At 33.1% G+C, this 18701-nt stretch overlaps 1 protein-coding gene across 1 annotated transcript in view; it reads left to right on the top strand.

The window, feature by feature from the left end:
- Positions 1 to 18701, top strand: part of CaMKII (Calcium/calmodulin-dependent protein kinase II) — an 82021-nt gene that overhangs the window by 38493 nt on the left and 24827 nt on the right. Inside the window, exons 10-11 of the mRNA XM_018551333.1 lie at positions 2621 to 2681; positions 12807 to 12896. Coding sequence (XP_018406835.1) covers positions 2621 to 2681; positions 12807 to 12896 — 151 coding nt within the window. The remainder of the gene's footprint in view (positions 1 to 2620; positions 2682 to 12806; positions 12897 to 18701) is intronic.

The raw sequence follows: 18701 nt of genomic DNA on the forward strand, positions 1-18701 counted from the left end.
AACCGGCTCGAATTACATTAAAACTTGCTGATCTCGCGAATGAACTCGGTCGTTATCTTAATAACAGTCGACGATAGGAAGCACGCAAAATCGATCAAGTTCATGTTCGTCTATACCCCTGTGTGACGTAATTATAATTGGTTACCTGGGTTAATTTATTCAGTCACGGCGATCATATTTTTTGCGCGAGGTTGTCCCTGTGAGAATCGAATACCATTGCAAGCCAATTATCAGTCTCCTCCATAATGAAAATGAACGAACGGTATATATAAACTTTGAAAGTATTTAAAAAATTGTAATTTCAATAATACTGCCTATGATACCTTATTTCTTTTAATTTCCATTTATAATCATTTATATTATCCTGTCAGATAATAAAAACAAAATATAATTTTGAAAATAAATACTTCTTTGTTATATTAATTGGTAAAAAATGGTTTCACTGTTGATCGGTGAAATCAATATGCAATTATATAACAATGATAGATTTATATCTTTTTCTTTATATGGCGTGATAAAAGTATTATACCATTTTCTTTTGTCATGATTTTAGCGCAACGATGACTTGATTTTATCAATATTATGCAATAACAATAGATAAATCCATGTTTATATTGAACAACATAATTAGAAAATTTTGTAATTTATATTATAATTTACATTACTTGACTTGGAGACATTGATAATGCGGTTTGTCATAAAGAATAAATTATCTTATAATTATCAATTTATATTCATTATTATAGAATCAATGAGTTTTGAGATACTTACGAGGCCTTGCTCTTCTATCGTGTTTCTTCAAGTACCAGTTTTATCGAAATAGTAGCGAACTCGCGTTAGAGGCAGGTAATCAGTCAAGCACATAGAAATGACAGGGACGTCGAAGCAACCAGCTGAATACTGATTAAATCCTGACTCATAAAAGTGCAAATGCCCAGTGAGGAAGTTTAATGACACCTTCCTCTTGTTCGTTCGTTTGTTCTCGCGCAGATTGAGACATGCGAGCACTGAGGAATAAATTTATGTTGTGCAGACAATAGGTGGCAACCGTGTCCGAGGTAATGAAATTTTAATCACTGTCAGTTTGACGTCTGGCAATGTTTTGTCGTTCGCCTTAGCATTAGATACGGCGAGGGGATAATGAATATCGATTATACGACACTTTCACGATATTTATATTGTGTTTGTTATATACAGATAACGTAGAATTATTTAGGACTGCAAAACGTTCTGCAGATGTATTGAGTACAACAACACTCATCGAGTTGCACAAGTCGAATGATTTTCAATTAGCGTTCTTCGTTACTTTGTATATCTCTAAAAGTAATAATACGGATAGAGGTTGATATAGATCAAACGATGAAAGGGGAGAAGTGTTTCAGTTTTTGTGTAAAAACGCCTTTACATTATATTATGACAAAAACGGAATATTCGTTTTAATATGAAATATTTTGGTGACAAGAAGTAAAAATTAATTGTTTTACCTTTTCTCTCTCTCTGAAAGGATTCCTATTTGTTTTTATTTCGATTATTGTTATATTTTCATTGTTTGTCTTGATTGATTTAAACGCATTAAAAAGTATGTAATTAGCCATACGCAAATTTGCAGCTGCCAGTTTGTCTAGCGTTTAATATATGTGATTAAATCAGATTTATTAAAATTCCCAAAGAGGGGAGATGAAAGAGATAAAATTGCACTTTTATGACTGAAATGTGTTGAATGAGATTTGAAATTCGTAAGGTATCTTTAAATAACTGTGGAGAAGAGCATGAACATTGTCTTTCAAATTATGCGGTCGATAATTGTTGCCGTGTAAAAATTTGACTTAATAAAAACCAATTTCGGGATTAATACAATTTTGACGCTATTTCTTTTTTAGAATTCGATAATATTCTGCTCGTACAAGAGATCTAGATATCGATAAATCCCTATCAAGACTTTATTCAATTAGTCGCGTAATTTGAATGTAAAATGGAAATGAACAATATTACTAATCAGGCGTGATTTGGAACAGACGGACGAGATAAAATATCGTTTCATTTTAGAGATAACAGACGTGAAATATTCGTCCGATTACATTTGCGAATCTCGTTCGACGGACGGCCTTATTACATAAAGTTCGGCGACGCATCTCGAACTGTTTGCTATGGAACACAGTGAAATGTTGTCATTCTGTGCGACAATGTTCCCAACTTGCCGCGAATGTCACCAAGCTTGAAAGACGAGAGTTTACGAGTAAACTTCAACCCGAAACTTCGTATAATCATTTCACTCTTAAGGTCGCCTATCAGTCACGGACTCGATGTCTGCGAATTATTTCCCGTAATTAAAAGCCTATCATGATGCCACAGTTTAAACTTTTCTCGGACGTTTATCATAATCGTGCACACACGATTGACTCCTATTGATCTTCTTGTAAGTCAAATTATAATAGATTAATCGATAACTTAACCTAATACGTATGTGTGTGTACACATCTTATTTTATTTTTACGAAGGAACAAAGTTTGTACTGCCATTAAGAATTTGTCTATCCTTTTACGTCGTGTTTGCTTTACTTTATTGATATTATCTGACAGCGAAAACTGATGGTATATTCGTCTTTCCTTTTTGCTTGCAGGGCGCTATATTGACGACCATGCTGGCGACGCGGAACTTTTCCAGTAAGTATGATGCACAGGGTAAGTACCTCCGGCCCTCTCTTCAGCGCTCTACACGGACCACGACAGACAGTACTTTTATATCTTCCGTTAAATTTTACATCTCCATGTCTCTGTATACATTCCTTCAACAAGCCATCTTAACAAAATTACATCTCTCTCTGTCCTTTTCTCCTGTCGTTTATTCGTCTTGCACTCTCGCCACATAGAAGAACTATTCATCTGTCTTTTCGCTCTTTTCGAGAGGTGCTTTATAATGCAGTTGTGCAGTGTCGTCATTATTAAGTATATTATATCTTACACCACTGTTATCTTACATCACAATGACAAACTGTCAATTTTATTATGACAGTTATAAGGATTAAATCTTTTTGCATCAAATTCTTCTGTATTGATATATTTCCTTCTCATAGAAACGACTGCAGAATGGAGCACCTGTGTATATCTTTGCTCGTGCACAGAAATAAATTAGAGCCCTTTCTTTGACAACCCCTTATATGAAATGATCGAAGGAGCGAGGTTGAGCAGGAAATTAAATTATAACAATAGCATGATGGTAATGGATAATTGATCGTATCGATTATCCGAAGATCATTGCACACATGCGGGTTTCGCGGCTAATTTAAGTGCTTATTAAACAAATAATCATATTTTATCCTCGCTCACTCGGCATATTGGTTATCACGATATGATGTTCATCCCTATACCTATTTCGTATACTTTATATAGTCGATGCACATGGCTCGCACTTCATATCCTGCAAGGACTGTGGCACGTTACCCAGAGCGCAAGAATTTACAATTAGTTGTTTACATTGGATATATATGATTTGTTTTATGTCGTATATAACATAACTTATGCCACAAATATAACTCTCATCATAGAAGCAAGCAACTATATCCCAAATTTTAATCCTTTCGTTGCAGTATCAAATTGTTTTTTTTTTTTTATAGTGAAGAAAACGAAAATTGTAATTGTATATCGATCACTTTTATTATATCTACATAAACTATAAATGATGCAAAGCAACATTTATATGTATTAATAAAAAAAATATGTTTATTGTTTATGAAACTGTTTCCTGCATTCAAATGTTTGTATATAAGTGTATGAATAATGAAAGGATTAAAAGAAAATATGCATTTTTACAATCGAGAATTAAGGTATTGAACTCCACGCACATACACGTCTTGCGAAACGAAAATTCTGGGTAACGCAAATTGTCGTCGCAGTGGACTCAAGCAGTTTTCTCTTTCATCGAATCGCCATCGTTATCACTCCATCGAAAAATAATTTGATGCAAGGTAGGCAAATCATTGGGTTATGTTGTGTTTCTTCAGAACATTCTTTCAATCGCTATCGTTTAATATATCAATCAATCGTTTAATATATCGTGAGCGATCATTTATCGTAAGAATTACAACAACACTCGGGGGTCTCTGGAAGTTTAGTAAAATTCAAATCAATTAGATCCGCTGTACATCCATCTAAACGCATTTGTTAACAAATTTTATTGTCTTTACGAAATTTTTTATTGAAAATTGCTTATTCGAAATTCCTATTAAAAGATTTGTTACAATCTTTTATCCAAGCTTATAAGAATAATGTACACTGTACACGAAATATAATAATATAAAATTGCGGGTTATATCTTAACACATACGTGATGAGATATTACATACTTGTGTCATCGATAAAATTGATAAAAATTGCAAAATCTATATGTGCATTTTACGTCTCGTATTTAAAATGAATAATTGTTTTGTCTCGATATTTTATTGGCTTTTATTCATTCTCGAGAAAGAACATACGTGAGAATTGTGAAATATGGGAAAACGTGGAAATAATTGGACGGTCATGTCGTCGTAATAATGGTTAATAGTAAACAAGTAGTTTATACTAGATATCACGAAATCTCCAACTACACGGGACGTATTGAACTTACTACAAAGCTGGCGAAGTCAGCGCAGAATAATCAATCAAGTTAATCCGATCCATTTGTCTCAAAACAGTCTACATCGATATCAATTACCGCTAATTTTCGATAATCGATTTCTTAATGTTATACGTTCGATTATGATTGGAATGAAAAAAATTTAATTAGAAACGTAATTGGAATAAAGTGATAAATCGAAATTAAGATTTTATAAAATAATAACGCAACGCACACAGCAATAACTTATTATAAATAATTTTATGATTATGCAGGAAAAAAAACGCGTAATTATGTGCTAAATTGCGACTTTTAAGAATTAGATATACCGCGAATGCGAATATTTAGTGAAATTGAAAAGATCTATGAAAGAGGCGAAAATCTTCAACGGATCGAAACGAAAAATAGCTCAACTGTTTCGGTCCACTAGCGAAATTCCTCTATGAATGACTGTACGTTTTATCAATGTTGATTATATTTCCATATGTTTGGATCAATGGTTTCCAAACTTGTCACTTTTCACTTCATAATTGATATGTCTTCTGTCTCTCTTATTTTTAGAGAGAGAGAAAGAGAGAAAAATAAGTGAACACATTGAGAATATAAGGTTTTTTCAAAGGTGATAGATGAATAATAGAAAAGTATATATGTTCTGCTAATTAATATATAAAGTCTAGAAGAATACTATCACAATTAAAATTATAGAAACGACTGCTTAATTTTTCTTTTCTCAAATTAAATTAAAAGAATATACTAATTATTGTATATGTTCAATATATATCTTCAAGTTTAATCATCTGTTTTTCTGAAAAGATTCAGTCGTTTTAGTTTGGAAACTCTTGATCATTGGATTGGATACAATCCTAAATTTAGATCAAATTGCGCTTTTTGACCTTTATTCGTATTAAACATATTTGATATTTGAAACATATGAAAAATGTTTTAAAGTAAATTTAATTTTTATTATAGATGTCATCGATATCTGTCATCGGTTTATATAAAAATATTGAAGTATTACATAGATCTTCGTTGTATTCTTTAAAGGTTAATAATAAATTATATTGCTTGGAACATAATAAAAGTATTAATAGAAAGTTGTATATTTTATAATTTATGAAAATTTTTTCATAAATAATAGTTATACCATATTTGTATTTTTATAAAGTACATATAATACATAAAAAATTAACAAATTATTACAAAGGTAGTAAATTATATGCATAAATTACAAATTAAAAAAGAGAAAGAAATTTATTTAAATAAACAACATCCTCAGCTGTGATTTGTGCAGCATCAGTTCCAGTTTTTTCATAAAAAAATGAAATTGTTTTTTTAAGAAACGAGTGCGAATATGGGTCATTATAGGCATTGCATATATGCATACATATATATATTATATATAATATATGTACACATCTCGCCATTATTTGCTCGAATAGCGTAAATACGGATTCGTTCCACACCCGTAATAGTTGTTTGACAGATAATATGTCACATTATGTATGGCATATGCGTCTATACATATATGTTTGTACATACGTATGTACATATATGTATAGCTAACCGAAGAACATCCCTATAGAGTGTGTCTCGCCCCTTGCCCCTCTTTTAGATTGACAAGTAGCCAAGCATCTTGCATTAGTAGATTCGATGATACACACGTGTACTTACTATGTATCTGTATAACACACGTGCGTTTTATTTTCTACAATCGGTGTTAGAGTATGTACATATACGTGTCTATGTCTATTTTTGTAATTTTTAATGATATTTCAAGGATATGCTCACATATTTATAGAATGTCGAGTAGTTTGTGTAATTCGTCGCGGGTTGCTGGATTAACAATTACAGAGATTACTTTGAATCGAGAATATACATGATACTGAAAAATTCTGCGATACTCTTATGCCTGAAAGACTTTCTATTGTGACAAAAATTTAATTCATCTATGTCGAAAAAGTTCAAATATGATACGATCGTATTTATGTCCAGACATTTGGTATAGGAGATACCAAATTTTTCTTCTATTTTACTGCAGTTGAGAATTTAAAACTGTATTACTCTATAATTCTATATGGTTGTAGATAAAGTGAAATTTTTTATATACAAAATATCTCTGTTAAACTTGTGAATATTTTATTTTTTTTTTAGATCTAGTTATCTTTATACAGTATTTATTGTATTTTTAATCTAGTATTATAAATAACTAGATCTGAAAATATAAAATAAAATATTCACAAATTTAACCGAGACATTTTGTACATAAAAAATTCCACACTTTATCTATTATATGTATAACTATATAAGATTGTACAATCTTATATAAATTCTCAATTTTACTAAAACACAGAAGAAAAATCTGGAATTATCAATTTTTTAGAATTTATATTCGACGTATCATTTTTGCGGTAAAGACATTTTTGTTACGCTTTTAATAGTTATTTTATAATACTCGGTCTTATATATTGTGGCTGAAAATTGTTTTCTAGTGAGATGATACCGTTTTTATTTATATATAATACATACGAACGACTGTTCTTTCACCCGCTCATCCTGTATTTGGCGCGAGTCTTTATTCGAGTGACTGCGAAACAATTAACTCTCCGTCTTCTCACGTCTTGAGTTTTCTTCTTATGCCCTTCTCCCTCCCTTCTCTCTTTCTCTCTCTCTCTCTCGTAGAAACCGTCGCCAAAGCTCGAACTTTGACTTTAATTAAATTTATTTCATCGCCTTGAGAACCGACTCTCAAACTGTAAGCTCTTCCAACTTTTCCGCGCTCCCCTCTTGGCACGCGACTTCATTCCCTACTTCGGATTTACCTTTTGCTCTTGGGAGAGGGAGAAAGGCTATTATCCTTGAGCTTCTGGTACACTGTTATTATGGAAATCGGCTTTAAGAGCTCCGCGACAAACTCCGGACGAAATACAGATCGATGGTTTGTTTAGTTGAATTGCTTTTCACGTCGTATCTTGATCGCGATAGCTTACGGTAGAAGAACCGATCTTGCAAGAATAATAACTGTCGAAAGAGTCTGTTTGAAAAAACAGTATTACATTTTATATTACGCGTTAATAAATTTGATTGAGCGGCGAAAAGCTGATGTGAAAAGCGGGCTTAACTTTCGATTCCATTTCGGAGTAGAAACTCTGGAAACTAAATGAAAAATTAAAAAGGAGTATCTATCACTATCGAGAGTATATATTTAAATTTTATTTAAATCTCACGCGATTTTGTGTCGTCTGTGATATAAAACAAACATATGGAATTGGCACACAACGTTCTACCCAGAACCAATCGTTACAGATCGGTTCCACGTGATTCTCTGTTTTCGTCAGTAGGTGACATTTGAAGAGAATTTTTTGTTCTCTTCATCTCGCGATGAAATCTGTGTCGAAGCAACCATTTGACAATGTTCACTGAATTGTTATGCTAAAGACGTTGATATCGTTTCAATAAAATTAACATTTTTTTCTTAAGCTCTGTTTATCGATTTTTTTTGTATTATTCGATTTGTTATTACATGAGGTAAACGGATAAGCTTCTGACAAACTTGATTTAACAGCAATTTGTGAAATTAATTCAATTATTTTTTAAACCTTTTATAACCGCAATATTATTAATTAAACGCAATAATATAGATATTTAATGCACCATAAAACAATTTATTCTTAAATTTAGATAACATCCCAAATTACATTTGCGAAGGTCGCTATATTGAAACATGAAATCTTGATTACGTCGTGAGTCGTTCCTTACAAATAGATCGTTCATGTATGCTTAGTTGATTTCGATAATTCGCGATAATTCGCGTTTTCCTTCCCTCTCCAGGTAGTGATAGTATCGGCGATAATTACCGGAAATTACAATACCCGTATATTACCACAAGAATTTCCGCGCAGCGTTTCATAATGGATCACGAAATGCATTTTGGATCTCACGACGTGTAGGGTAGATTATAGATCCTTTACAAAGGATTATCAATCGACTCGCAGACTCATTCATTATTCTCCGTTTGCATATTCATGTTAGGTTCTCGTTCGTTGCTCGTATTCTCTCAAAAGCAATAATCACGTTCAATATATATTAACGAAAACATTGTCTTAGCACAACGGAAGAATATCTTCGACACGATATAAAATATTATATTCTACATAATTGAGAACTTTTTCGTAAGATATTTTGCAAGTCTTATGTATTTATTGTTGTGACGTGTAAATATCATAAATTGTAGCAATATCATGCTTAGAATTCGTTATTATACTGTAAAGCGCTAATCTAACATTGTTTTTATACATTCACGTGGTGTGTATATAAAAAAATATCGCGACGTACCTAGTTTAATGAAAAATAAATTATGTGACAAGCTTTTAACTTAATTTATTGACATTACAATGTGGGTTTCATGCTAATTCAATTTATACAACGTTTTCGGGGAGCTATAAAGCAAACGTTTAAATCAAGAGTGAGCATTTCTCGCGGCCATGAATTTTGGGCGCGCAGTGTAAATTTATGTATTTCTACCGCGAGTGGCAGAACCACGCGAATTACGTATGGGTTTATGAATCTCAAACTGCGCATAGAATCTTCTCGAGGGTTTCCGGTGAATCCATGAATCCATGAATTCCCGAACTAGGGTTTCGCCCGTCTGCCAATGTCCTCCGATGAGAGAATGCGAGCAACCAGCATTGACGAATCTCTCTCTCTCTCTTTCTCTCTCTCTCTCTCTATCTATCTCTCTTTCTACATATCTCTATCTTTATCTACTATGACTGATTTTTTTGACGAAGGTAGACCATAGCGCGCGAAATGGGTCGGAGGTGCAAAATGTATGCGCTTTATTCTTGCGACGATTTTTTTCGGTGCTTTTACTCAATTTGATAATACAATAGGATTCGAGTGATGACCGATATATCACGCATATACACGAGTTCTCGGATGTATACATGAGATGTTATACACAATACAGTCGATATTATAATAGATCATGAGGGACGATCAATTCGCGAGAATTTCCGGCTGAAATTGAATTTTACCTCGGCGAAAAAACTTTGATAAAAAGTATATTAAATTTATCTCAAAAGTTCATTTCTTAATGTATAATTGTTTAAAAAATCTATCGTTCATTTTGCAATAATGTTCAATTTTTTTAAATTAAAATATGATATTTTTTTATTCCATTTATCGTATCCCTATAGCGATAAAGTTCAATCACAAGACAGGTTTTGAAAATTATCGAAAATAATCCGCAATGAAGGAACGTTGTGTTGTTGTTTAAGCCGAACCGGTTAAATGTTTCAATGTTCTTTTATTCGGCACAATGCAATTCTTCATGCTAGGGCCGACGCGTTAATCCGGTTTAAAAACGCCGGATCTCCATACGAATCGTCGTCCCTCTCTTGGCATGTTTCGCTTTTCGATTCGCTAATTTGCGCGTTAACCATTTGTATGGCGTTCTCTGACTCTCTTTTTGCTTATGTTTTCTATGCGTTTATATCTCGCACGAATGCGTTTGCACATTATACGTGTCATGGCTTGAATATTCATACTAAAAAGGTTCTATCTTGTTTTGCCGAATATTCTCATTCCAGCAATTATTTTAAAGGGACATTATTTCTTCCAAGCTAGAGTAGCTAGATTTGAATTAATTTGTTTGGATACCGAAGAAAGATATATTAGTGTTAAAAGTGAAATAAATTGTAGATGTGTACTTTTCGCGCAATCAGATTAAAAAATAAATTTCAATATTTCTCAAATTTTTATTGTTTTAGAAATGTTAAATATAGGTATAAATTGAATTTCCAAATAATTTTGTTTCCAGAAAATAATGAATCAAAAATGTATAAAATGTTCTTATTCCAATAGCAATTTCAGAGAATCGATATACAGAGCCAAAGAGTCGCAATTAATCGTCGACTTTTATGTAATAAAAATACATGCGAAAAAATAAGGATTCATTACTGGTTAGACGACTACTTCTATAACGCGAATTTTCGATCGATATATCCTGAAAATAATTTTTTTTTACATCTCTCTCTAGAAGTCCCACTGCTTTTTCTTCCGTATCACTTCGTCTTCTTTATTAACCAGTATCGTCAAACGAACGGACGCGATTACATTTAATATATCCTATAAGAATCGTGCTTATTTAATTTTTAAAATATTAAAAATTAACGTCGTTTTAGACATACGGAGTACTAAGAAAGATTAAAAACAGTAATTTATTAAACAGAAGCGTTTTATACTTCAGAATGAATGTCTGTAAAAGTTTTTAGTAGTAAGTAATAAAAAGAGATTTATATAAGTTAGTTTTTATTTTTCATTAAATTCTTCTTAAATGAAGTAACGTTTAGTATTGTCTTGCAAAACTTGTCAACTTTTCCTTAGTCGGAAACGAAACCAAAGTTACTTTACACTTTTGTGACGCATTTCATCTCTTTTTTTCTTTTTAATTTCTTTCAATTTATGTGCGTTTAAAACATAATTTCTATCACAAATTGAATGAAATCTACAATCCATATATCACAATTTATTCTTCATGTCTCGAGCTATATTTTAACACGATGTGGTAGAAGTCGCTAGTTAAATATTTGTTTCGCTGTATCGCGAATTGCATGTGTTTACACTCTGTATTGCATTTTTTAAATACTTTGAACTTATCCAATCCTCGGAAGGTTTCCGAAGAGTTTAGTACAAGGATACACATTTGCTGTCTCCACATAAGATATCTATTTGTAAGTGACGCTTGGTGATGCTTTTGTCAAGCACAGTTTGTATGTATATTTAGAATTCTGAAGATATGATTCTGTGAGATAAACGAAAGATTATACTCGTTGCAATATTAAGAAGATAAATTGACGCATCGATACAAATCACGTGAATGGAAACAGTTTATCATAGCATGAGCGCATTCACTCCAATGTTTGACTTTTGCACTCTAAGTCTTTTTCTGTCTGTTTGTCTTGTCCGATTCGCTTGGTCTTTTCTTTGGAATGATTATTTCCATCATGTCCAATCCAGTGCATAACCCGATTATACATATATCCTCAACGATCTTTAGCTACATTTGATTGCCATTTTTGTGTTTATAAATTTGTTCCACTCATTACTTTATTTTAGTTCTTCCTAAAAAATCCTATAATACGTATTTGCAAAGTACGAACGAACACTTATTTTAATCCTGCATGTTAAAAAAACATGAATAATTAATTATTTATTTATTTACTAATATTAAGAATAAATTTTACAATTGGTAACTAGGCTAAAATAATTAACGAATACAAATTAGAGTCGCACTTGTTAAAACTGGAATTTGGAAGGAACATGAAGTATCTAATTGTTGATATTTGAATTGATATTCGAAAGATAGAATTTTCTTTCATATTTTCTTCTTTCATATTCGTGTATAAATAAAAAAAGAAATATATATATATATGTGTGTGTATAATGTATACACAGGCGAGTTTCTTCTTTATGCGAGAGAAAATGTGTATTCTCTTTTGTAAACTCAAAAGTTACGTTGTGTAAAAACGCAAGGTATGGATTGCGAAAGATATAGACAAAAATTTATACACAAAATCACATCGAAATGAAAATATACCGTCTGATCGACGATATAGAAACTTAAATCGGTAGTTACTTGTTATGACAAGGTCGATTGTTGTGAACGAACAATCGATGGTTTTACTAACATTTTATTTCAACATACACAAGTTACGGTGGTAGTACTTGATTGCATTTTTATTTCAATAAAAAACATTCGTAGAAAAAGAAGATGTCTGCTTATTTTCTCTATCCTTTTTTTTAAGCGACAAGCTAATTTCAGATTAACATTTAGCATCTGAAGCGAACTTGCTCTTTTTAACTGTCGTATTAAGAAGAACTCTCGACAACGTTCCTTTCAAACTCGAGCTTTGTGTTAGATGTGGAGACATTTAAAATCGAGAAACGCTCTCGAGATCGTTTCGAGATACACGTCAGGCAACGGATCCAAATAAATACTCGAAATAAATACTCCTTCTAATCCATATCTTCATTCCAAGATCGTTCCATTTTATATGTTCTCTCTCTATTCTTCTCGCTTTTTATCTTTTCTTCCTTGTTCCTATCTTACAGTCTTTGATACTACTTTTGTTTTACTATCTCTTCCTCTCGTCATTTTTCTTTTGTTTCCACTTTCCCAATGTCGATTTACTGAAACGCTCTGCGCACTCCAGGTCGAAGCATTATCACGAAGAAGGGTGATGGCTCTCAAGTGAAGGAATCCACTGACAGCAGCACAACGATCGAAGACGATGATGTTAAAGGTAGGAGATCCCCGTCCTTTTTATGCGTGTTTCTTTCTTTTTTTTATCGTATTTGCAAAACGCGTTGAATTCTTTTAACAGTGATCATTATGACGAACCGATTGTAGACGAAAATAGGTGCTTGAAACAGTCGATCTTCACGATCGTGATTCTAACCACGAGGAATAGATAGAATCGGATATATATATGCTTTTCATATCATAAATATTTAAAATCTTTTTATACGGATATTTATATCGACTTTTATACGCAGAACACGCGAATAGTTTCTCATACGGTATCGCCAAGGACATTTCGGTGAGAAATCATTTATGCAATTTTAGTTGTAACGAGCACTTGTTTAAAGCCGGTTGGCATCTAGCTGCTAAAGCACGTCGCCGTTGTGCTCGAAAGCTTGGATTGAATTATGATAGCGATTCCATCGCCACATCGCGGCGGTATTGTCATCACGCGAGCAGAATAATCGGTGATAGTCCCAATAACAATGGCCCGATATACAAGTTCTTAGTTCGCGATAGCGATTCACGGCATATACATCTCTTTACCGCGTGCTCGTTATGAGAATTTAATGAGAAACTTGAGTACAAGCGGAGAAACTACAGCTTGATGTTCGCGATTTATCCTATGGTATATCGCATAATATAAAGATCAACGTTGCTCTTAAATTCGATGAAATAGCTATTTGAAGAATTCATTTCTATCTGTCCCTGTTGCACTCGAAGATCAAGTTGGATTTTGTGAAAATTGTATATTTCATAATTTACATTTAATTCGAATGGTATTGTCATGTGAAATTGGAAACAAAATTTAATTGAATTTCGGCTGGTATCAATAATGTGTAACTGTTAAAATGCGTATTGGAGGCGGGACTGTCTGAAAAGTGTTCGAAATGTTACAGAAAAGATATTCGAGACTCAACTAAATCAATTATTTTTCCGATCTTTTTTTTCTTCTTTGATGCAACGTCACGCATTAACGCCACGTTTATCGCAGTTACTGCGGGAGATTAATTTACACGGACGTTCTTATATTGCGCATAAAAGTAAAAAGTACTCGCGCGTATCGATCCCTCATTAAAGATACTCCTCTCGTTCTCATGTGCAAGTCGATCGTTGGACGATAGCTCGAGTAGTTAAATATCCACTCGTTGCTTATCCTCTGGCTTATCCCTTTTCCACCCTGCGTACACCTGTGCTGATTATTCATACACTCGCAGTTGTAAGGTTTGCGAAAAGGTTAGGAAAATGTCAATTGCAAAGACAGTTTAAACTTATTTTTATTCGAAACAAAAGTTGATATAATTAAATTACGAAAAATAATCGTGAATACTTGTAGATATTTGATATCATTCTTGATTATATGAGAGAAAACGTTTGAAGAAGATTTAACTCTTCTTTACAATATTTTATAGTGTTTTTGTGTTGAATTTTCGTTAAATGTTTTTTTCAAACCAATATGGTTTAACTTTATTGGCACAATATTAAGCCTATGTGTGCTGATTCCTTTATTATACATATATCTTAAGGTGTACTCTCGGTCGCAGATCCTAAAGTTTGGTCCCTTTCTCCTGGTTCGTAGAAAAATCGATCTCGCCTTGATCTTTCTCTTTGCCTCTGTAGATACTTTCTGATTATACACTTGTCGATCGATCTCTTTCGTGTTTTATTTGTCTTTCGTCTGTCGCGTTCAATCGCACGTGTACGTTCTTCAAAGTTCACCGAAGATATCCATACACAGCGAAAAGCAAGACAATCAAAAATGTATAAATATCTATATATAAGAAAGTTTTTTTTTTATTTAGGATATTTCTGTATAATTGACGCACACACGTAGAAATCTTTATTTAAATTGTATTTCAATCGGAGTAATGTTAATAGTTCCAATAAACTTTATTGATTATTGTTACAATTATTATGTTAAAGTGTATTGCTTTTCCTTATAAAAGTATCATACTGACACGATACAATTGACACTTGTCGGTATTGTTTGAAATTTATAAATAGTCGTATCTAGTAGTAAGCATTAGCGCGAAGTGTATTAAACGTATTTTACATACCCTCATTATCGACCTAATATGTATACACAGGTAGTGTTAGATCGAGTCTACCTCGTTTCTGCATTATCATCTTCGAATCTATCTTCTCGTACGAGTTGTCTTTCAAGTTCCTGACTAACTCTGATAGTCGATGTTTCTCGCAACTTCTCTATCGTGTGCGATGATGCCCTCCCTGTTCTGACACACTTTCTGACACATACACGCGTACGCAAACACGTGACAGTGCATCCCAAAGCTATCTTCTCTCACTTTACGAATACAATTCGTGATACGCAAGTCAGGTGTAATCGATGGTTATCAAAATATGCTTTACAACGCGAATGTCGTTATGTTGCATGCTCACGAGAAATCATAATGTATCGTACAGATTACAGCTTGTTAAAATGGAAGGAATTATTCAAATCGCATTCGACAAGCGCAGAATATCACAGATATTATATATAAGACCTGTGCGTTTTTTTTTAACACGTTCTTCATATTTTTTCTCAATTATAATTAAGTCTGTAAACTTGAATTCGCGTTATTTTATTCAAAAACTTCGACGTATCTTTATTTCGGTTTAATTTAATACCGCGTGGATATCGATCAGATCTCATCCGTTTTTTTTTTTTTTCACGAAGAAATTTGTCAGATTTCTCCCGTTCCTACATTCTCTAGCAAAGTAGAATTCCTTTAAGAGATTTTGATAGAAATATAAGATTGTACTTTCGAGACACTCACCCGTTTCGTATTACATTGGCACGTAACGATCAAATACGTTTAACAAACGAATTAATAAGTTTTGGTTTATGCAAATAACCAATTTAAGAGTATTGCATTTTTAATTTGAAATTTTTACATTTAAAAAATGTGCAGTATTCCGAAATTGAATATTTTGCATCGATATATACAACAGTTTATTGTTAGCTGCAGTTTCAATACAAAATTAATAAATGATAGGCCAACTATTACTCGTAGATTATTAGACTGTAACACAATATTTTGACGAATAAATGGAATTTTGTGTTTTGCATATGGCGTGAGAAAGTACAATCCAAATTATCTCTGCATGAATCTGCATCTCCTCTCCTACGTCACAGCATATAATTTGCCGGATATCCAAGAACAACGTTCGCTTTTGAATTCCAAAACATTCTACACGCGACACGAAAAAACTCATTCCTCATCCCCATCAGCATCGCGCGAATTCATATATTTCTTATAATTGACGTATTATTGCGTTAATGTTTACGAAGAAATATAACAGATTAATCGATAGATATTTACTTACTCGGACTCGCTTTTGTATTCTTGTACGAAGACACTGGTTTTAACATCCAGTGTCCAGAATTTTTGCTGGGCATCCATATTATCTAACAAATGCAATTTTGGATGCACTTTGCATATACAAACTCGCGTGACCCTGTGTTTTATGACTGATGGTGTTGAAATATACAATATATATTCGCCAAAATATTATAAACTAAAACGAAAGTGAATCGATGCCATCTGTTTTCCATGCTTTTATTCGAACACACGTATATACACGTCCGCACAAATCAGGTGATTCCGTACTCGTGTCTGTCTCCTATAACAGACACCGTAAAGGCAAAGCACCAAATATATACAGCTGTGTGAGAGAAGTGATTACACTGTTGTTTTGTGCCCCAATAGCCGATGCTCACAAATCCATAACACACGTAGTCGAATGACGAGCGCACGCGTATTTTAACAGCAAATGGAAGAATGCACCGTATATAATTAGATTACAAACACCATAGACCGAGCGCAATTCTGTTCAAAACACGTTCATCATATATCATTCGATGGAGAGGAAATGTGATCATTGCGATTGCATTTGTTCACGCACGGGTTACCGGACGTTACTGACGCTTAGTTCCAGAATCAAACAAAGATTGAAGAACGCTCACGCGCGTAATATTTTTTACGCGTGAAAGAAATTTTTTTTTTTTTTCCCTCGAAAAGTCAAATAGACGATGAATGGAGCACGCGGCGCTTTAATGCAAACGTCGTGTAACTCGTACACGTGGAACCATTGATCAACATACAATTATTTAACATCTCAAACATGGCGTATATATCGTCTGGTAATCTCGCTCGTTTTTCCACTCGAAATAAAAACGGTCGATATTTTAAGGATCTGTATAACAAGGGCGACGGTAGAAAAAATTAAATCAAATTGTTAATCGGTTAAACATTTTCCATTAATATGTTCCAAGAGAAAAAATTACACACATACTGTATATTGTAGATTACATATATAAGTTGTAATACAAATTATATACATAATGAAGCATTTAAGCAATCGGACATAATGGATATTATTTCAAAAAAAAGAAAACGAAAGCGGAGGCGTAAGTTGCTCTGGTTTACAGCAGATCCTGATTCTTCGCATTTACACAAGTCGGGCTAAAAAGTTCACTGATTTCGTGTCACTCACGCATCGGCTTCGTTACGCGCTTTTGTTACGTCGTGATTTATTCTTTTCTCGCCTACACTACTTTTTTTCGGGAATAATTCACTGGCAATTTGCGTGTGCAAACATGAATTAATTTATTTATAGGGTGTATGTCGCGAAGTAAAAGTCTACCACTATCTGCAACCACCATTGTCATAAGTTCTCTTGTTAACGCAATGCATCTTTTTTTAGCGATTACCGCACAGGCGACCATTTTTAACAACGTAAGATGAACAGGCTCGATTATAATTAGACAACGCTTTCTCGTGATACAATCTAGTACAAAGAGATAATTATTATTGACGATTCAGTAGATGTAGTACTGTAAATTTTAACGCGTTTTTCTCTTTCTCACTTGTATTCTGATCGTACATGTAGTACATTGAAGAAAATGGATTTGTAGAATAGTCCAAGTAGCGATAGCTGCGACAAATTAATCTTGAACGGCTAAGTCTATTTATCACGATGTTTCCTTCGCATTAATCTTATTCAAGTCTTATTCAAATTTTACTACATAAAACACTCGGATCAGCGTAATCACAGGGAAACAGATAATTCGCGCGAGAAATAGCCTTCCAAGATTAATATTACAAGTAGTAATAGTAATACTTCAGCGTGTGTTAAGCCTCGGTAAACGAATTATAAGCACACAATTAATTATTAAAAACAGTTTTATTCTTATTCTTATTATTATTGTTAATAAAATGTGAACGCTAATTTTATGTGAGCATATAGAGGATTTCTTTACAATTTAGACGAGCTGAAAGGATTATGATTTCTTATAACGTAAGTCTATCTGCGCGATTACGGCGTATTGTCACTCGGTATTATCACATACAACTTTTCTCGTAATAATCTCGATGTTTATCTCTCTATTCTCTTCTATTTTTACTCATTCTCGTTCATATTAATTTTTTAACAACCACGAATCGCTCCGGCTCACGCTGCTTTTGCTTGCATTTTCTTTTCCAGCATATTCACCTTTTATCACTTAGAGCCGCAATTAGCATAGGAAAACTCTTAACTTTCTCCCGCTGTTATACTTTTTCACGGTTTGTAATTATGCTTTGATTATTATTGAACGAAAGATGCTCGTTTTCCGATCGTTTTTCGGGCCGTAAGAATTATTTTACAACTTAGAAATTTGCAAACAACGAATCGGCCACAGTTTCATTTATCGTTTATTTCGATATTATAAATTTATACGGTGGATTGAATACGTTAGCAGCGTAAGAGGAAAAAAATTCAATTGTGAAAACCTTTAGAGCTTTTTAGGTAACATGTCACAATC

The sequence above is a fragment of the Cyphomyrmex costatus genome, unplaced genomic scaffold (genome assembly GCF_001594065.2).
Source record: "Cyphomyrmex costatus isolate MS0001 unplaced genomic scaffold, Ccosl1.0 scaffold14, whole genome shotgun sequence".
Classification (NCBI taxonomy): domain Eukaryota; kingdom Metazoa; phylum Arthropoda; class Insecta; order Hymenoptera; family Formicidae; genus Cyphomyrmex; species Cyphomyrmex costatus.